The 18,823-nt window shown below is 44.3% G+C and overlaps 2 protein-coding genes across 2 annotated transcripts; one reads left to right on the top strand and one right to left on the bottom strand.

The window, feature by feature from the left end:
- The first annotated feature begins 249 nt into the window (after positions 1 to 249).
- On the top strand, positions 250 to 9,407 carry fam20a (FAM20A golgi associated secretory pathway pseudokinase). The gene is made up of 11 exons (XM_070991290.1): positions 250 to 972; positions 2,602 to 2,795; positions 3,135 to 3,185; positions 4,500 to 4,578; positions 4,949 to 5,041; positions 6,979 to 7,094; positions 7,484 to 7,664; positions 8,075 to 8,184; positions 8,283 to 8,364; positions 8,451 to 8,510; positions 8,623 to 9,407. Exons 1-11 carry the CDS (start codon positions 605 to 607, stop codon positions 8,891 to 8,893), a joined length of 1,605 nt encoding a protein of 534 aa, XP_070847391.1. The 5' UTR covers positions 250 to 604; the 3' UTR covers positions 8,894 to 9,407.
- Positions 9,408 to 10,489: 1,082 nt separating this feature from the next.
- LOC139349411 (cAMP-dependent protein kinase type I-alpha regulatory subunit) lies at positions 10,490 to 18,756 on the bottom strand. The gene is made up of 11 exons (XM_070990181.1): positions 18,574 to 18,756; positions 16,698 to 16,913; positions 15,615 to 15,785; positions 15,391 to 15,482; positions 15,236 to 15,297; positions 15,106 to 15,152; positions 14,849 to 15,007; positions 14,710 to 14,770; positions 14,366 to 14,487; positions 13,334 to 13,415; positions 10,490 to 13,060 (listed from the first exon to the last, which is right to left on the bottom strand). The coding sequence occupies exons 2-11, from the start codon at positions 16,869 to 16,871 to the stop codon at positions 12,888 to 12,890; spliced, it is 1,143 nt and encodes a 380-aa protein (XP_070846282.1). The 5' UTR covers positions 16,872 to 16,913; positions 18,574 to 18,756; the 3' UTR covers positions 10,490 to 12,887.
- Positions 18,757 to 18,823: the final 67 nt, after the last annotated feature.

Genomic DNA, 18,823 nt, shown 5'->3' on the forward strand with positions numbered 1-18,823 from the left:
CGAGGCAAGTCACACACACTTTTACACAAACACCTGTGATTCAACGCACACACTCGTCCTGCCAATCTCGCTGCTTCTGCTTCTACCCCTGAGTGTATATGTGTGTGTTTTCTCCAACCTCCTTGCCCTCATTTTCAATCTACTAACCTGTCATTTGATGGTTGTGTACATACCTGCGCATACACACGCCCACAGTGTACACACACACACACCCTGTTTATTATCTCCCTCTCTGTCTCACACTCACACACTGTCGGTCTCGTCCTCAGAGCAGCAGGTCCCTGGAAGCAGCCAAACTGTCAGTGACTGTTGCAAACACATGCTCGCTCTCAGCTCAGCTCTCTCTTGTTGCTGCCAAGGGAGGAGGAGGAGGAGGAGGAGGAGGAGGAGGAGAAGCGAGGCTGGAAGGAACAGACTGAAACACACAGATAGAGAGGAGAAAGAGAGAGACTTGGACCCACCTCTGACTGCTTACCTCTCGCCTCTGCCTGGCTGGCTGTGTGAGAGGCTGGAGGCAGCCGACAAGTGATGCCTCGCACTCTCCGGAGCAGCACATAGTCGGGACTTTCTTCAGCTTCAGCGTTTTCCTCTCTCCGTGTCAAAGATGAGGAGAGACCGTCTCTTCTTAGCCGCGACCCTCACAGCCATCTTCTCCGCTGACCTCTACTTTGTCCTGCTGCCCAAGCTGCGGAGCGTGGGCCAAGGATCGAGGTACTTTTGCTCATGTGGTCCAGACAACCTCACCCTTCCCAGGCACGGGGGTCTCGCCACCCCTCAGCTCTCCAACTGGACTTCTTTGCTGCCCCTGGAAGGTAGCATGTCTGAACCAGCGGATGGGGGCTCAAAGCTGGAAAGGCTGTTTGCTCACCCTCTGTACAACATCCAGACTCCAGCGCTGGGGCCGGAGGAGAGGCTGCTGCAGGTGGAGCAGCTGATGGAGTACTACAGGAAGAAGGTGTCACGCTGGGAAAGGTGAGTTTCTGGTGTCCTTTTTCTAGATCTGAAGAATCCCATTTAGACATTGCTTGTTGTGCTCACAGTGCAGTTGTTTGTGCAACGGCTGAAGTAACTAAATGTGATGTGTTACTCAACTATTGTGAAAGAAGTTAACTTTGGCTGAAAGATCTCACTGTTAAAGCACGTGTAAGGACTGTGGTCACGGGGCAGGGTCACTGACATTATGGTCAAACCCACAGCAGACACACACACAAGCGCTCATCCATGCGCATAAACACACTTGTGCATTTGCTCATGATAACAGATTTACACCCCCAGACAGACGTCAGGATGTGTAGACGGTTGTGTGCGTCATAAAAGTCTAAATGTCGAGTGGGCTGGTGGCAGAAAAACCCTCACAAACATGTCATTCTGAGAGCCCTCGTCTGGAACGCTCTCTTTAAGGTAAACAAGGATTTAAAGCTGCTAAAGCCCATCTTAATCTGTGGGAGCCGTAGCTGTCTTGGCTCGTGAGGCTGCCTGTCTATCCCAACACAGTGCACTCCCTCTGAGAGATACCGACTTTTGGGCTCTTACGTTGGAAAATAAGGAAGAAATATGAGCAATGGATCTCCTCTCCGTGCTGCCTTGTAAAAAACAAACTCAAAAACAATGGCGAGCTCAAAGGCTTGTTTAAGGCTTACAAAATCTTGCAACAGCATCCAGAGCTTCTTTACTGGGGCTGCTCAAATGAACGGCTCGGTTTCATCCTTCAGCTTGTTCATGCTTCAAATTAATTTCCTGCTCAACCTGCATTTGTGCGCGTCCTTCCTGGCAAACACTGCAAGACTTTACCGCACAAACATCCTCCACTTCCTCTTTGCCATCTCCTGTGTGACTCCACACTCTGTGGTCTGTGGCCTGTGCTCGTCTATCGCCCTGATTACCCTCTGTCACTCCAGCTCGTTAGGATGACCGATGAACTAACTCGTATTTATAGCCCCTCGCTTTATTATCTGGGCGCTCCATCCAGCCCGTGCTGGAGTTTGTTTGGGTTGGGAGATGACCGTCCCACTCTGTGCGGTCAGCTCTGGCGATGTGGTGTCCCCTCTCACCACAGACTTATTTGTTTTGGTCTCAGATTATTCTTGCTCAGACTTTAAGTGTAGCACGAGAGGAGAGGAGGCTGTGGAAATTCAGAATTTTGTTTCAACTGCTTTTAAAAACAATAGAGAGCCCATAAGATAACTAATAAAAGCAGGCTACACTGGCAAGTAAGACAAGTTATACAACAGAGTGCGCGTAATGAATTCAATGAATGTCGGCGTCCTCGTGTAGTTCATCGCATCCTGTTTCGTTTCTCAACACATTCTTGCTGCGAGGAAAACCTGTTGAATGCACTTTGCCACGGATTTCTGGCACCAAGCACTGCTCCAAATAAAATACTGCCTTCGCAAAATGTTGTTAGAAGTGATGCCTGAGCAGCAGATTTTTTTTTCTTCTTAAACTTGGCAATCCAAGCTTAGCAAACACCGCAGCCAGAGCCCCAGTCTCTTTCAGTCGGCTACCTCATTGTTGTTTATGCAACACTGCATTGAAGACGTGTGAGAGCGCTTTGCATATCCCAGCTGTTTCCTTTGGTTCACCTCTGTTGTCGCTCCTCAGACACATGAAGCTCTACATCGAGGCGGCGGCTGCGTCCAACATTTCTGTGACTGAACACGAAATGACCTTTGACCCCGAGGCCAGCTGGCTGAAGTTCCACCTGGGAATCAACCGCTACGCTCTGTACTCCCGCGATGACCAGGCTATCCCACAACTCCTCAAGGAGATGGAGAGCATGATGGTCGTCAGCGCAGGTGATGGATGGATGGATGGATGACAGATGGGGTTTAAAAACATCTGTATGTCAGTGTAAAATTAACTGTAATTGCTTGATGTGTTTTGGAGCGAAACCACTGTCTCTCAAGTCAAAATTCAGAACACATTTCCCATAAATATCCCGTTTTCCTGATCCTCCTCGAAGGTTCAGCTCTGTTTGAGCTCTGTTTGTCCATGAAGGATGGATGGATTGTAGAGGCGGTTAAAGATGCTGATATTCTGGCTCTGTGTCCAAAGCCTTGTGATGATGAAATAGTGCTCCATGTAACACCTTTAATGTGCTAAATGACGAGCTAACAAACCTCTGTCTTTCACAGATTACACTCAAGACGAGAAGGCCCTGAAAGGAGCGTGTGATTGCACCCAAGGTATGGTCCATTCACCGCTGAATGGAATGAGGCGTCTATATCTGTTTGGCTTTTGATGTTCTTTATCTCACATTGTGTAACTCTATATTTTGTGTACAGCGTGTAACAGCATGATTGTTTGATCACTGACTAGCCCCTTTGTTTCCCTCTTTTTGTTCTTCTCTTTTCCGCTGTGCTCAGCGGTACCGTCAGAGACAAACACACTGCTGCCTTTGTGATAGCGAGGATTTTGTTTTCATTTGGCACCGAAATTCTGATTTGTCGGTCTGTACGAGACACTTGCTCTGGGGCAAGAAAAAAGAAAAAAAAAAAAAAAGCAGGCATTCGCTCGCATTCAAAGGCAGAACTCTTAATTAAATGTTTGATGTCTGCATGCTCTGAGGGAAGCCAGCGTTTCCAGCGTTTCCACCTACACACCAGCTTCCACTTCCACCGTCACCTCCTGCTGTACCTCTGTGCAGCACGCAAGCCAAATCTTCACCCGTGTGGATGGATAATTGAAAAAGTCACTTTTAATAGATTGTAGCAAGAAACTAGCAGATATGGTAGATAGAGTTGTGATGCAGCTGGCTGTTGGCTAATTGACTTTTTCATGCAGCAATATGAACATTAGAGCCAATTTGGATGGCTCCAATTTTTCAGTATTTTCAGTCTTGTGCATTTGCTCGGTTTCTATTTTACTGCCAACAGTGCATGCTGGTCTCTCAGACTCTCTGTCCTGTCTGTGCCTCACCAGCAAAGCGAAGTGGCTGACCACGCAAAACATCACTCGCTGCCAAGAAGAAATGCAACAAAACAATCCGTGCCGCCGGGTTAAATTTAACCTCAAAAGACTTTCTCATTATTTCAGTAACCAAGAACGACAGAGTTCATCGGCCACAAAGGCTGTTTGTGCCAGCTTGGCCCTCGCTTCCATATAAAAAAAGAGTGATTGTAAACCTTTAAATGATTGTTAACTATCAATAAACCTGGAGTTTCACAGAGCGCAGCAGGGGGCAGGCATGTGTGGTTAGTCTGGCCTACTGCTGTGACATAATATACAGCCAGACAGGAGACGCTGAGAGAGCAGAGCACAAGCTGTGTGACCAACCCCCCAATTACTTTATCACAGGGAACAGGCAGATGTAGAAAATATTCCGGTTTGAACTGGCCTCTGAGGCATTCAGCTAAAAAAAAATAAAAATAAAACACTGACTTATTTACCTGATGCTCAGTGTTCACTCCTGTCAAAGTCAGTTTCTACCCAGTTTAAAGGAATGTGTGTCTCCAGCACCCACCGTAACGTGTTTTTCTCTTTCTGTGTCTCCGCTGTAGTTGTGAAGCCCAGTGGACATCACCTGAAACTGGCTCTGAAGATGCGGAACTTCGCTAAAGCCATGTTCAAACCGATGAGGTGAGGACCGAATCCACGTTCGTTGGGTCCCCCGGTCTGTATCGAGCGCCATCATTTGATGGATTTTATGTCAGTGCCTAGTGGGTGAAGCGTAGCACTGTGATTCTGCAATCCATTTTAAAGAAATAAAGCTGGTGTGCACGAAATCTTCATGAAATGTTAGATTAAATAACTTTAGATTACAGTGCATTATCTCACGTCATGTCCTATGTTAGTATATGTCAGACTAAATCATCTAGTACCTGTTGAAATGATAGTATTTGTGGTCTTGATTATATACAACAGACTATTATGACTGACTGGGTGTGTGTGTGTGTGTGTGTGTGTGTGTGTGTGTGTGTGTGTGTGTGTGTGTGTGTGTCTGCGTCAGGCAGCAGAGGGACGAGGAGACTCCAGAGGACTTCTTCTACTTTGTTGATTTCCAGAGACACAATGCAGAGATTGCTGCCTTCCACCTGGACAGGTGCGGCCCTCCTCTTCACTCCTAACGCTCTTCATCACTTCAGCGTTTTTCCTGTTTTACTACCATCTCGGTCACACTGCGTATTTTAACGGGTCTCCCAGTGAATTTATGTGGCAGCGGTGCTTTGGGGTAATTCTAGTTTTTGTTGCACATTTACCATTTTATTGCTCCCAGTCGTGCTCCTGCTGCACGCTGAAGTGCAACAAATTGCTTTTCTTTGGGCCCTTTATTTTAAGACACAATCTGTGATGTAAATGCACTAAACTTAGTTATTTATCAATGGTTTCCCATGCTATTAATTGATTGTAGACAGCAGTGTATATATTTTAAATTATGGCCAGTTGCAGGGATGTAGTGTGGAGCAGAGATGACAGTGTTGGTCTGTTGGGACACCACTTTGGTCCAGGCTGAAATATCTCAAAAATCATTGGATGGATTGCCATGAAATTTTGGACTAACTTTCTTGATCCCCAGCGGACGATTGCTACTGAATTCGTTGATCCCCTCACTTTTCCTCTAGCGCCAAAATGAGGTTAATATTTGTGGTTTTGGCTGAACTTTCTCAACAGTTGATGGATGGATTGCTGTTACATTTGGTTCAGACATTCAGGATAACCTGCAAAAATATTGGCAATCCCATCATCCTCTGCTGTACTTTTAGTGTGTTTAGTGCTAATTAGCGAACATCAGCGTGCTAATACACTGAACTTAAATGATGAACATTATACTTGCTTTGCATCAGCTTATTAGCGTCGTCATTGTGAGCAGGTTAGCGTGGTGATGCTAGCATTTAGCTCAAAACACCACTGTGCCTAAGTTCATCCTCAAAGTGGCATTAATGTGGCTTTAAACTGGTAAAAAAAAAAAAAAAATCACTGAAGTGATCAGAAGCATTCTAATTTATTGTGTCTCAGAAGAACGATGATGAAATTAGATTGTAACCTTAAGGAGGCAGAGGCAGCGTTCTCGTAGCAGCGCGCCGCTGTTGAAACACCATGCAATCATTTCACAAAAATCCTAAATGCTGTCCAACAAATAGATGTAAATTTAAACGACATCTCCTGGTGCCAGCAAATAAAGCACCCAGCCTACACAGAGATTGCAACATGTCTGCCCGGCCCAGGATTTCCAAACGAGCTGATCAGCATAGACCACGTGTCTGCGGACAAACACGAGAGCACACGCACGTCTTTGTGTAATTGCACACGAGCTGAGTTGAGGTGATTCACTCTCATCTGAGCTAGACAGTATCATTAGGGTGCCACACACGGTGATAAGTCAGCGCAAAAAGGAGCAGGAGTGCCACGTCAACACCTAAATCACTCAGTGTAGCTCTGCGCGGCTGTTATTACACTGTATACCTGCTCATGCTCTAAATATGAATCAGCCTTTGAAATGTGAGCATTAACAGTTTCTGTCACCAAACACAAATAAGACAGACAGATCACGTCTCTGCTCTCTCTGATTTTTAATTTACGGCAACGCTGCCTCTCTGTTGTGTCTGCGTTGGCTGCCAGAGGCCCTCGTCGTTATCACTAGCAATCAGCAGCTGGCGAACGCTGACGATTTGAGAAACAGCCGTTCGGCGTCGCACAGTGATTGTTGTTTGATTACTGTTTGTGTGACACGACTGAAATAAGGCCCCCGGGGAGGCGTAAGCTCTTGATGGTGTATATGAACGCAGCCGGTGAAATTATTCAGCAGGAAGACGGACAATAGGGTTTATTCACAGATAAGAATCAGTAAAAAATGAACCTCTGGCTCGTGTGAAAAGAGGTGAGGAGACAAGGATAAAGATACCATCATCCTCTGAGGGTTCATGTTACATTTACATTGGCTTCATGTTGTGTGAACTGTAAACTTTCCCTTCCACATGAAAGCCAGGTGACTTATATCTAACGGGATTTTCTTTGGAACCTCCTCATCCTGTTTGTTAGGATCCTGGACTTCCGGAGGGTCCCGCCGGTGGTTGGCAGGCTGGTGAATGTCACAGGAGAAGTCCTCCAAGTCACCCACAACGAAGACCTGCGAGCTGTCTTCTTCACCTCACCAGGTGACATTACATCAAATATTTGTACACCAAAGCTGCTCTTAGTAGATATTTTGTGCCACTTTTCAATAAACATAAGGTGTTTTAATTCCTGTTGTCATGACATTCTATTGTGATGTGAGCCATGTTGTCATGACATTCTATTGTCATGACAACATGGCTCACATCTGACTGTTAGTCACACTTTAATGTCTATATACTTGCATAAAAATACACATATCAGTATAAACCTGAGCCTATCCGTGAGTTATGTCGGTTGTGGTTTGATGCTTTTCTGGCCGGTGACGCAGCGTGGAGTTGGCGGGAACGGCAGAGCTGATCAAAAAGCATGTAATTGTATGTGAGCGGGAAACTCATTTTGTATTCCACCACCTTGCTCTGCCTCCCATCAGCGAACAACACATGCTTCTTCGCCAAGTGCCTGTATGTGTGTAAGACGGAGTACGCGGTGTGCGGGAGCCCCGACCTGCTGGAGGGCTCCCTGTCTGCCTACCTGCCCGGCCTCAGCATTGCCCCCCGCATCTCCATCCCCAACCCCTGGATACGCTCCTACACCTTCACTGGGCGAGAAGAGTAAGACCTCTGCACGCCACATGAGGAGAAACACATTTTAGTTTAGAGATAAAACGCTGCCTTGTGTGGCTCAGTGGGAAGATCGTTATAATCTGAGTTACTGTCATGTCTCTTACTGACTGCGGTTGAGACTGTTGGTGGCCTCCAGTCACATTCGAGTGTTTTCAAAATAAAAGACCATATTTCCCATAAATCCTGCTGATGCTGAATCAGACTGGATGTTCTTCGGTCAAAGGCTTTTCCAATTAAACATAAAAGAGGAAGAGTGTTTTTTTCTTTCTTTGCTACACCATGCACTATTTTTGTGACCTATGAAGTCAATTTGCACTTCCTGTTTGGTGCTACATGCATGCAGTAAACAGTTCCAGGGTCAGAGCTTTTTGAATGATGTCGTTTGTCTGTTTTTAAAGGTGGGAGGTGAACCCCTTCTTCTGTGACACCATAAAGCAGCTGTATCCCTACAACTCAGGCAACAGGCTCCTCAACATCATAGACATGTCCATCTTCGACTTCCTCACAAGTACTTTCTGCCACTGCCTCAGACTCACATAAGCACCGGAGCGTCTCCTGTCAGGAACAGCCTGTGTTCATTTCTGTGTGTTTGGCTCTGTATTACAGGCAACATGGACAGACACCACTATGAGATTTTTACCAAATTTGGGGATGAAGGATTCCTTCTCCACTTGGACAATGCCAGAGGGTGAGACAGAAAAACCTCACAGAGCATGAAATATTGTTATTATGAAATCATGGCTTTCATTTCCTTATCGCACATCTTGTGCTCAGGTTTGGGAAGCACTCTCAAGATGAGATGTCCATCCTGGCTCCGCTGTCTCAGTGCTGCATGTAAGTGTACAGTAATGTTGCAGTGCGCAGTTTGTGGATTTATAATGGAGATCTGGTGTCATTTTGTGAAGAAGAAGTGAGGAAAAGGAGTCACATGTCTCTCCCTGCTCAGGGTAAAGCGCTCCACGCTGCTGCGGCTTCAGCTCCTGGCCCGACCGGAGTACAGGCTCAGCGATGTGATGAGGGAGTCCCTGCAGGGAGACCCTTTACGCCCGATCCTGACGGAGCCTCACCTCTTAGCGCTGGACCGCAGGTTACAGAAGGTCCTCCGGGTGGTCCAGCGCTGCGTCCGGAGGCTGGGCGAGGACGAGGTGATCACCAAGGACTTTGTCAAATCCACAGCGAGACCTCAGGCCGCCACAGAGACGAAAAAGGTCAGGTAACAGAGGATGAAAGGGTCGTCGCTCCCCCTCGTAGAAAGTAGTAAGACTTCACGGTGAAGCGCAGTCACCTTGTGAGCAAACAAGGCTCAGGTGGATTTAAGGAACAAGCCATAAATGGAAGATGCTGTGAAATCTTCAAGAGGGGCTTTTCAGGGATAGAAGGAATCTCTTTGTGGTCATAAATTCCCCCAGAGGTGTATTTCATGACAGGGCTCTCACTTTTCATGTGCACCTGCAGCATCAGAGTGGTTTTGGGGTGGATGCATTTCAATTAAGACCATTTAAGGAATAATTAAAGACTAATTTCACCTGAAAAAAAAAAATAGCTGGGAGTGAAAACAAAGCCAGTGTCAATATTTCATTGATACACGAAGCCATAGTTAATATTGGAGAGAGCTGTGATGCACTGGATGAGTTGTTTATCAAATAAATGCTGGTGAATGTTTATGGAGAGTAGGATTTGTGTGTCCATGGAATGTCATAATTATAAAATAAAGTGATTTAATGTGGTGGCATGGTGCAAGTTTTGATTATAGCTTATCACCTGCAGGTAGCAGAGGTGGAAGGGGTGTGAGAAAAGTGCTACCTATCAAACTGCCATTTAGCGTACTCCACCCGGCTTCCCAGACTCGTAATCCATCTGTCTCATCAGTGTTTAAACAGCTTTACAACGTCACCGTCAGCTAAAACAGGCTGAGACGGAGAAACAGCTACCCTAAAGCAACTGAGAAATGTGTGTCATATCGCAGCACAGTAACAATTCTGAACCGAGCCAACTTTTGTCTTCGAAATCTGTGAGAGTGTTTTCCTCTGGGAACGTGTCTGAGCTTTGGCCTTTCTTATTTTCTTTGTTCTTATCTGGCAAACTCGATACGTTCGAGCTCTTTGCTTGATATAAAGTAAGACGGATAACCACAACTATTTTTTAAGAGTCGTGCCAAATAAAGTCAGACATCAGCCTGACAATGCAGACGTGGAGGCTGATAAGCGGCAAGATCATAAAATGCTTTCTCTACCGCAGGTTAATACTTCCATACCGCAGCGTTTGTACATAAGTCCTTAAAACAACAGGAAAAAAACAATTTCAAACCGCTGCAGAAAATGAAGACTGACAGATTAGGATATTTTTCCCTCTAAATAAGCAGTAAATGTTGGTGCTTCCCAGAGCCAAGTAGAGTTGTTAATAATTAAGTTTCAAACTTTTGCTCATTATTTGAAAGGATCACTGCATGGAAAAATGAACTAATTTGCCAAGCCATAAAAATCCTCTTACAGGAAAAAAGGAGTGATAGAAACCAGGCAAAGCATGTTTAAAAACAAGAGCTCACAGAGGCAGAATGGAGAAAGAGAACATTTAAAATGTGGGAATAGATTAAAATATAATAGACTTTTATATATGTTTTGGTACAGTATTAAATAGCAGTTATCCAAAGGCTTTTCAGAGCAGGGACATGTCTCCCCCTGGTGGACAGATGTTGTGTTACACCTGTTTTCACAGCCACATTACACCCGCTGTTATAACCAGTATTTGTGAGATTGACTGAAAAATACATTTCACATCATCTAAACTCAAAAAAAAAACAGGACAAAGCTGAATCATTTTTACTTTTTTATTGCTTAAACTGCCATCTGGAACAATCTATACCAAAAGGATAAACATCTTTGCACGTACAGGAGGTCAAACTGAATACAGGGTAGAATAGAAAAAGAATGGTCCTCTGATCGCCTGCTGCTCTCTGCGCTGCAGGGCTGACAAACTCACTGAAGGTCGGGCTAGCAGGAGTGACTGACTACTACTGTAAGCCCAGGTTAGGTAAGCTAAGGCAAACCGGGACGATTGCAGTGTGGTTAAAAACATTTTTGGACTAAAACCGATGATGCTGCTATTTACATGAAAACAAATGTTTCGACACAGGTGAGTCAAAGCCCCCCCGCCCCTCACTTCCTAGTCACTTCCTGCGGATGAGGATAAACAGGACGTGTTGACAGTGAACACACATGGAACCAAATCCACCAGGAAGAGCTCAGGGTTAGGGGGAAGAACAGATGAAGATAATGAAATAAACGGTAAAGAAAATCATACTCATGTCCGTTAACGAAAACTCCTCTCACTAAACTGACTACCCTGCAATCGGCACCGCGTCTTTTTGGACAGACAAACACTTGACCTCTCAAGACGTAACATAAACAGATACATGAGCGGTTCTATGTCATTTCTGGTAACAGACAGTGAGGCAGGAATGAAGAGTTTAAGCCTATAAATCAGAAGTCAACATGGTGTGATTTGGTAAAGATCTTTTAAAAAAAAAAGAGAGACAGACGTAACATTTTATGCCACCTAAATAGTCGTGAAGCAGTTAAGCTCGGGAGTAACAAACCAAATATTTGACAAATAAGTTCCTGCTTCTGCACACAGCTGCAGGGCACGCTTTTTAATACACGCTTCCATTCACACCGGATCACTGGATGCCTAAAAACATCATGCCAAGTAAGCATAGAGAACAGATCACAAGCTACTCTGATGGAAAGACAGCCACCTTTTCGATAGGCAATAAGCAATGACACTAGTTTTAAATAAATATCCGCTCGCTCTGCCCGTCAGCTCGCCCGCGACACATAAATACTTCAGATGTCCTGAAATCCACAAGCCACCTTTTTTTTTTTTCCCCAAGACTTCACTTCAATAAACCTGTAATTACCCATTGGATCGATTTTCAAAAGGTTTAACCCAGGACGTTTTACACAATACAATTACATACTGTTTGTCAGTCGACAAGAAGAAGCATTTATTTACTTTGTGGCACTGGACACCTAAAATAGAATTTATGGAAAAATAAGTGTTTACAAAAGACAGTTAAACATACTTTTTTTTAAGATCACCATCACTCCAAACCATAAGTTTATCATTTAGTCAATGATAATAATAGAACTATGATCATTTTAACTATACTATAACATTTTGATTACAAACCATAGCAGAAGAGTGACCAAGTTATTTGGTATATACTAAAAAAATTGAATACTGAAATACACTTAATACTCTTGTTTTTTTTCCTTTCTTTTTTTTTTTTTCCTCAGAGTAGTCAAGGCAGTTCTTGTATGGTCGTTCTACTGATAAGGAGGACAATAAGGGTAGTAACTACTTCCTGTCTGGAGCTCCAAATGGTCAGGGAACAGAACACGCACTGCATTTCCACAGTTATGCATCTTTGCATTGAGACAGTAATTAAACATTTGGCACTAGCCTGGTAGCTGCACAATAAAATAAAAACCTTAAGTTGTACAGGCTCTCTCAAACTAAGCAAAAGAGACTCGCCACTGTCTCATGATACCAATCGACCGGAACCAAAAGCAACAAATGGAGCACAACCACCGAACAGCTGAAACCTAAAAAAACGTCTGACAATAGTTGATGCAATCATTTTCTTCCTGCCTTCTACGGGTTCTAGACTCTGCTCTATGCTGTATATCTAATCAGGCTAACTGACGCCAAAAAGGAAACTCTATTACGGGAAGAAGTAGTCCTCTCTTTACTTCAATCTACAACGTAAATCTGTAACAAATTCACCAAAAGCGCCATGTAAAGGTTGATTGTCCTGTCTCATCAGTCTGAGACCCGAATGTCTTTCAGATCTCCTCACAATCCTGCTTTGTGTTTAAGTCTTAAAAGAAAGCGTAACCAGCAAATACATACATAACATAGGTAACATGTGATGTAACTGTGCCTATAAGGTAGCGTACAGCAGCTGGTACAAGCGCTGGTGAATGGCTGAAAGTCACCTCAGCGTGACGGGTGTAACAGCAAGATGATCTCTGTGTGTCAAACAAAAACAGGAGGAACGCCAACAGAAAGAAGAAGAAAGTGACAAAAAGCAAATTGCATTGGTGGACCCTGGGTCTAAAAAGGAGAAAGAGAGGGAGAGGGTGGAGGGGGGAGAGAGAGAGAGAGAGAGACAGAGAGAGAGAGAGAGAGAGAGAGAGAGAGAGAGATGCCTCAGACAGACAGCGAGACGAAGCTGTTGTACTGTTGGATGTTACGTTTGAGAATGTCTGAACAGGGACCCAGGACGCGCTCGAAGCGAGGCCGGTCCAGCTTGACGCACTTCAGGGGCCCGCGGGCGACCACGGTGGCAGCTCGGGGACGGTTCATCAGCAGAGCGATCTCACCTGGAGGACGCACACACAGAAACAGACACACAAAGCTTAAAACCTTAAAAAAAAAAAAAAAAAAAAAAGTTTCAATCTTTCAACATGCATGGAAAGAATCTCAATGTAGTAGTTGTTTTGTAGTCAAACAAAGCACACAGTATTTGACTTGGGTCATGGAAATTCGTAACAGAAATCCCATTTTTGTCATGTGTTTTGAGCCACAAGTGGATTTTTTTAAACTAACAGCAATCATGAAACAAAAGGCTGCTGTGATGATGCTTCGGTTCTTACCAAAGTAGTCTGATGGTCCTAACCTCCCCACTTCCACAAACTCCTCGTTCTCTGAGCGACGCTGCAAAACAGCTGCAGAACCCTGAAAAAAACACACACACACACACACACACACACACACACACAAACACACACAGAAAAAGATCAGTTTGCATCAAGCAGCTTCATCTTTATCTCTAGATTTTAGTCACATGAGCGCTTGCTGCAGAGGAAAACCTGACATCTGCTAGATGATATCAAACAGGCTTTGAAATACCACTTTATAATCGCTGAGTTAGAAGTCAATTAATCAACCTTTAAGAAAGAACGAACCACATGTTGAGCAACAGGAATCCACGATTCACCTGCATTCATTCATTCAATCATTCATTCATTCATCACACTGCTGAAGCATGTGCTCTTTAACCTTTACGAATGTTACTAGTTAAATCACATCACACTCAAATGGCATACTGAGACCACACACAGTTTAATACCATACACTGAATATGCATCTAATATTTAGTTTAAGGATTTTTTAATACTCAAATCAATCGTTTGATCAAATATAATGATTATTTTCATGGTTGACTGATCTGACGATCATTTTCCTGATTGATTGATTACAATCTCTAAATTGTCAGAAAAACTATTTTTAAAAAATGGGTCAAAGGTGACAACTTAAAACTTGGTTTCAGGCTGTTGGTGAATAGACAGCGTAAGCCAAAAATTAAAAAACAGCAAATTATCATATTTGAGAGGCTGCAATCGGCGTTTGTCATATTGCTGCATTTCACTGATCGACTAATCATTTCAGCTCTGGATCAAACACGTTTCGGGGTGAGGTAACACCTTCACATCACCACAAGAGGGCGTGCATGTGTGGATAACAAGGTGTCAGTAATATTTTAAGATCCACCACCAGAAGTGGATCCACCAGCTTCAATAAATGACCAGTAATGATTTCAAAGGTGAAAAGGTAAAATTCTCTTCTTGTGACAGACGTAGCGTGTGTGAAGGCATGTGTGCATGTGAGAGAAAGTAAGTTTATACCTCTAAGATGATGAAGAATTCATCTCCAGGCTCTCCCTGCACTACAATCTTCTGTCCGTCCTCAAACTGAACAGGCTCCAAGGCATCAGCGACTGTCAGACGCTCCCATTTGTCAAGAGACTCTGAGGTGGGAGGACACAGAGGACAGGATTCAGGGGACATGATGGACAACCCTGAAAAAGTCTCATTTGAAGCCGTTATCAGTTTTGTTTTTAAGTGAGGTATTTTTACAAGCTCTTTCAGGTTATTTTGATCTCTGCACCAAACACAGGTGCTTTTCTTCCTCTATTTTTAAGTTTCTGGGTGAGGCTGATATTAAAAGAAACAAAGACAAATGAACCCACCTAAAATGGACACTTTCCTGAGGAATTCCTCGTACATCTTCCTCTTTCTCAAAGTGCTTCCCTGAAGACAAAAAATGTTAGAGAAGCAAAAAATAGAATAAAAACATACAAACAAGCTTCCTAAACAACGCCTCCTCACCATAAGTATTCTCCTGTAGCTGTCTCTGTCGATGCCCCACAGCTTCACATTGGTCTTGGCTCTGACTGTGGCCGCCCTTGGGGTGCCGTATATCAGGGCCAGCTCTCCGAAGCTGCCTCCTTCCCCAATGCTGGTCACCCATTCATTGTTCACATACACCTGTGAGAATAGCAGGAGACAAACCAGCATGTTCAACTGCAATTTGCTCTACATGAGGAAAAAAAGCCAATTTTTTTTTGCTGGGATCCGATACTCACATCCATCTCCCCTTGGTCGATTACATAGAAATTGTCACCTTCGTCACCTGCGTGGACACAACAACACCGCTGAGCATCACACAAAGACGTGCTATGATTTGGTTAAATGTTTGCTCTGAACAGTTGTTACCCTGCAGAATGACTGTTTCTCCGGCGATGTAGGTGACTGGAAACATTGCATCAAATATGTCACTGGGAAGGAGCAGATTTGAACACAATTACACAATTATCTAACTGCTATTTATACAAAGGTTTAAAAACAAAACGCTGTTTAAAGACAGGTACCTCCTCTCATTGTCGTCCAGGTGTGAGAAGAGCACGTTCTTTTCAATAGCTTTGGCCAGGGCGGCCATCGTCTTGTAGTCTTTTGGAATGACCTTAAAAAACCAACACGCTACATGTTACGATGTATTCACTCACTCAGCTTTCCTCAGCACTGATAGCATCTGATTGTTGGTGTAGATATAAGTGTTGCAACACTCTTGCGGACTTCACAGCCGCTTGTCTACCTTTCTGACATACGAGGCTGCATCCTCCTCTGTGTAGACCTCTGCGCTGAAGGCTCCTCTCCGCCGACGGCCCTTTACCACAGGGTTCATGGGTGGAGACACCTCCTCATCGCGCGAGTCTGAACGGGAACTGCTGGCCTTCTGCTGATTCTGAATCTGCTTGGCCTCCTCCTGGAACAGAGGGAGGAGATGGAGTCAGCCAGCTGTTGGCCAACAAGGTTCACGGCTTAACTAGTTTTTATTAATGATATTTACAGTAAAAGTAGCATCCACTTCTGGACATGGCTTCTGCAAACCTGATCCCCCAATGGTACAAACTAGGACTGAGATGTGGATGTGGATAAAGTATAAAAAAAAATCATATAGTGTTGTGTTCACTGTGCACAGTTACAACAAAACACAGAAAAAAGGAGAGAGAGAAAATAACGAAATATTCTGCACATAGATGTTATGAACCACAACTGTCATGTAAGTGGGCTGAGCATGAAGCTAATTAGCTTTCTTTAAATGTTACAAACACTGTTAAGCTGTTGCTACGCATTTCTTAGCCAATCTGCTGTTCTCAGATAATGATGACAGGGATACACATAAGAAAGTTTTCAACCGAAACATGATAGACAAACTTATTGATAATATCATAGAGGCTTCAGGCTAAATTAATGAGAAATAGCTTCATCCCTGACATCCACTGTGTCGCAGATGTGTTTTGTATTTATTGCCTGACAAATACATAGGAAACACAGTCCGCCCAGGTGTAAATAAATACAACTTATGATGGCAAATAGCTGGCTTATAGGAGAGTAACTGCCCAGTGTAATATAGGACAACCAAAAGCACATACTCACACACACACAAATGTATCCTTACATCACTTCAGAGGACATTACATAGACTTAAATTCATCACCTGTAAACTGACCCTGGCCATAACCCCTACTTGCCTAACTTTAACACTAAAATGTAATGATTTACGTTATGGAGTCCAGCATTTTGGTCCCCACAAAGCTGTCAGACACCACACCATGAGTGGACTTCCAGTGTTGGGATTCCACAAGAAAACACACACACACACACATGCACAAACCTTCTCAAGCCTCTCGAAGTACTCCCTGAGGAAGGCCATGGGCCTGTCTGGCCTGGAGGTGCACAGCTGGACAATGCAGTCCTTCAGCAGCTGTTGAATGTTGTGTTTCTGCACGTACTGCTCACACTCCCTCAGGCTCCGCTCCTCCTCGCTGCTCGTACTTCCAGATGCCATGACGACAACCGCAACCCTGCTCTGTGACCTCTAACCTTTACACTGGAGAGAGAGGACAGTGGCAGGGAGAAAGGGACTTCAGATCATCACTGTACATCATGGATTCACTGGCTTACCGGAGAGCAACACGGGAGTCTGTGTGTCGTGATGAGAAATGGACGGACAGAAAATGTGAGGATGTGAGAAAAATAGAACCAGAGTGAGAAGGCGCTGAGAGGTGGGGTGTTGTTTTGGCACAGTGGAGCCTGAGTGCTTCTGAGTGTCAGCAGTGAAAACTGGTCATATGATGTGATCACACATATCTGTGCTGTCCACAGACAACAAACTGGGACAGGCACGCTGTCTGTCTCGGGTTTATTTACTCAAAACAATTTAAGTTTTTCAGCGGCCTGAATGAAGCCCTCTATCAGAGACAGTATCACACATGAGGCCTAATTTTAGAGCAATGGTGAAATGAAGGCCAGTGAATCAATCCACTGTGAAACAGACCAAACCATAAAAGCAAACGCTTGCTTTGGGTTTCAACATTTGTGGTCACAATGCTGCTGCTGAGCAAAACAGCTCCCAAATCATGTGATCAGCCTCTGCCATAAAAGCTTCTTCAGAGCTTCTATAGACGCTCTGGTCTGATGAATAAACAGACCAGATCAGGCTCTGATCAGATAGATGAGAGCTCGATCTAGCTGTGCAGTCTAAAACAAGAAGGCCTCCAAAGCTCTGCTGTAACCAACATGGGATTTTTAGACAAGTAAACCAGTGAGTGAGTCGTGTAGAGCCAACAGGCCGATCCATCCTGCCCCTGCAAATGCATCATGCATGTGCATCAGTATAATAGGATTCAGATCATTTCTAATCTGAAAAGGCCCAGGGGAGATTACTAGCTATGTTATCAAAGATGAGGCTGGCAACTAACCACCCTCATGGTGGAAACTTGGCAGGCTTGCTTTAAGCTAAACCTATCACAGAAATAACTAAGTGGTAAATGATACTATTTTCAGACCAGGTAGTATAAATTAAGACTTAAGACTGCAGACAAGACTCAACAACAAGGCTCTTCAGCCTTATATTCTTAGTAATTCTTTTTTAGTTTGAAGTATTTGAGGTAGTGAGAGTACACAATTAAGGTGATAATTCTCTAATTCAGTCACTGAGCTGCAGCACCACCTCTGCTGTGAGACTGGCTGTCAATTAGCTAAACTGGAGAAAACACTGCCACAAATGACCTTGCTGAACAAGTGACAACTGAGTATGCTGGGTGGTACGTGACAATAACGCATCTTGTGGTCAACAAATGAAGTAAATCTTATTGCCTTTAGAGACAGTGTGAAGCAAATGCCCTGTCTGTGACACCGTCTAGGTCAGAAAGGCTTCATGAGGAGGCTGACGGATGCAGCCAAGTAACTTAAAGCTGGTAGGCTGCTGCTGCTGAAATACAACCGAAGCCTGAATTAAAAGAACCAGTTGACACTTGGTACAAATGCATAATAAATGTCCTGTACTTTTGCTCGATTATATTTGGCCTGCGTTTTCGAAGAGAGTGGGTCTAGTTTGATGCCTTGCTGGCTAGCTCCGTGCAAAGGCAAAGCTCTCCTCCAATGACGCCATCTTGAGTTCTATCATAAACAAACGAGAGACGGAGGAAACAAATTTCACCTATCCAGAGGTCATATGCTCTTCGAACTGAAAAAACGCAAATACTCACAAGAAACTGTAAATTCCTGCCGAGCCCTTCGATAGCGACTCGGGATGGACGATATTTCTCAAAGCGTACCGTTACCAGATCCTTCTCGCTTCGATTTTTTTTCCCGAGCCCTGGACCGCTGCCCCACCGGATACGGCTGAGAACCAATCAACAGCCGTCACTGACGTCAATTCTCCTCGTTCTGACATGTGAGCCCGTAACCCTTGGCAACCTTAAAGGAGACCGCACGGAAACCGTGACGTCAAGGAAA

This window comes from Chaetodon trifascialis, chromosome 21, assembly GCF_039877785.1.
Source record: "Chaetodon trifascialis isolate fChaTrf1 chromosome 21, fChaTrf1.hap1, whole genome shotgun sequence".
Classification (NCBI taxonomy): domain Eukaryota; kingdom Metazoa; phylum Chordata; class Actinopteri; order Chaetodontiformes; family Chaetodontidae; genus Chaetodon; species Chaetodon trifascialis.

Bases quoted from the DNA above. Each gene is read 5' to 3' on its own strand.
- fam20a (XM_070991290.1), top strand. From the start codon at position 605: ATGAGGAGAGACCGTCTCTTCTTAGCCGCGACCCTCACAGCCATCTTC. The intron at 2,796-3,134 runs GTGATGGATGGA...TGTCTTTCACAG, and splicing joins CATGATGGTCGTCAGCGCAG to ATTACACTCAAGACGAGAAG. The intron at 7,095-7,483 runs GTGACATTACAT...GCCTCCCATCAG, and splicing joins TGTCTTCTTCACCTCACCAG to CGAACAACACATGCTTCTTC.
- LOC139349411 (XM_070990181.1), bottom strand. From the start codon at position 16,871: ATGGCATCTGGAAGTACGAGCAGCGAGGAGGAGCGGAGCCTGAGGGAG. The intron at 15,786-16,697 runs GTTTGTGCATGT...CCTCTGTTCCAG, and splicing joins ACTTCGAGAGGCTTGAGAAG to GAGGAGGCCAAGCAGATTCA. The intron at 14,488-14,709 runs GTGGGTTCATTT...CTCCCACCTCAG, and splicing joins CAGGAAAGTGTCCATTTTAG to AGTCTCTTGACAAATGGGAG.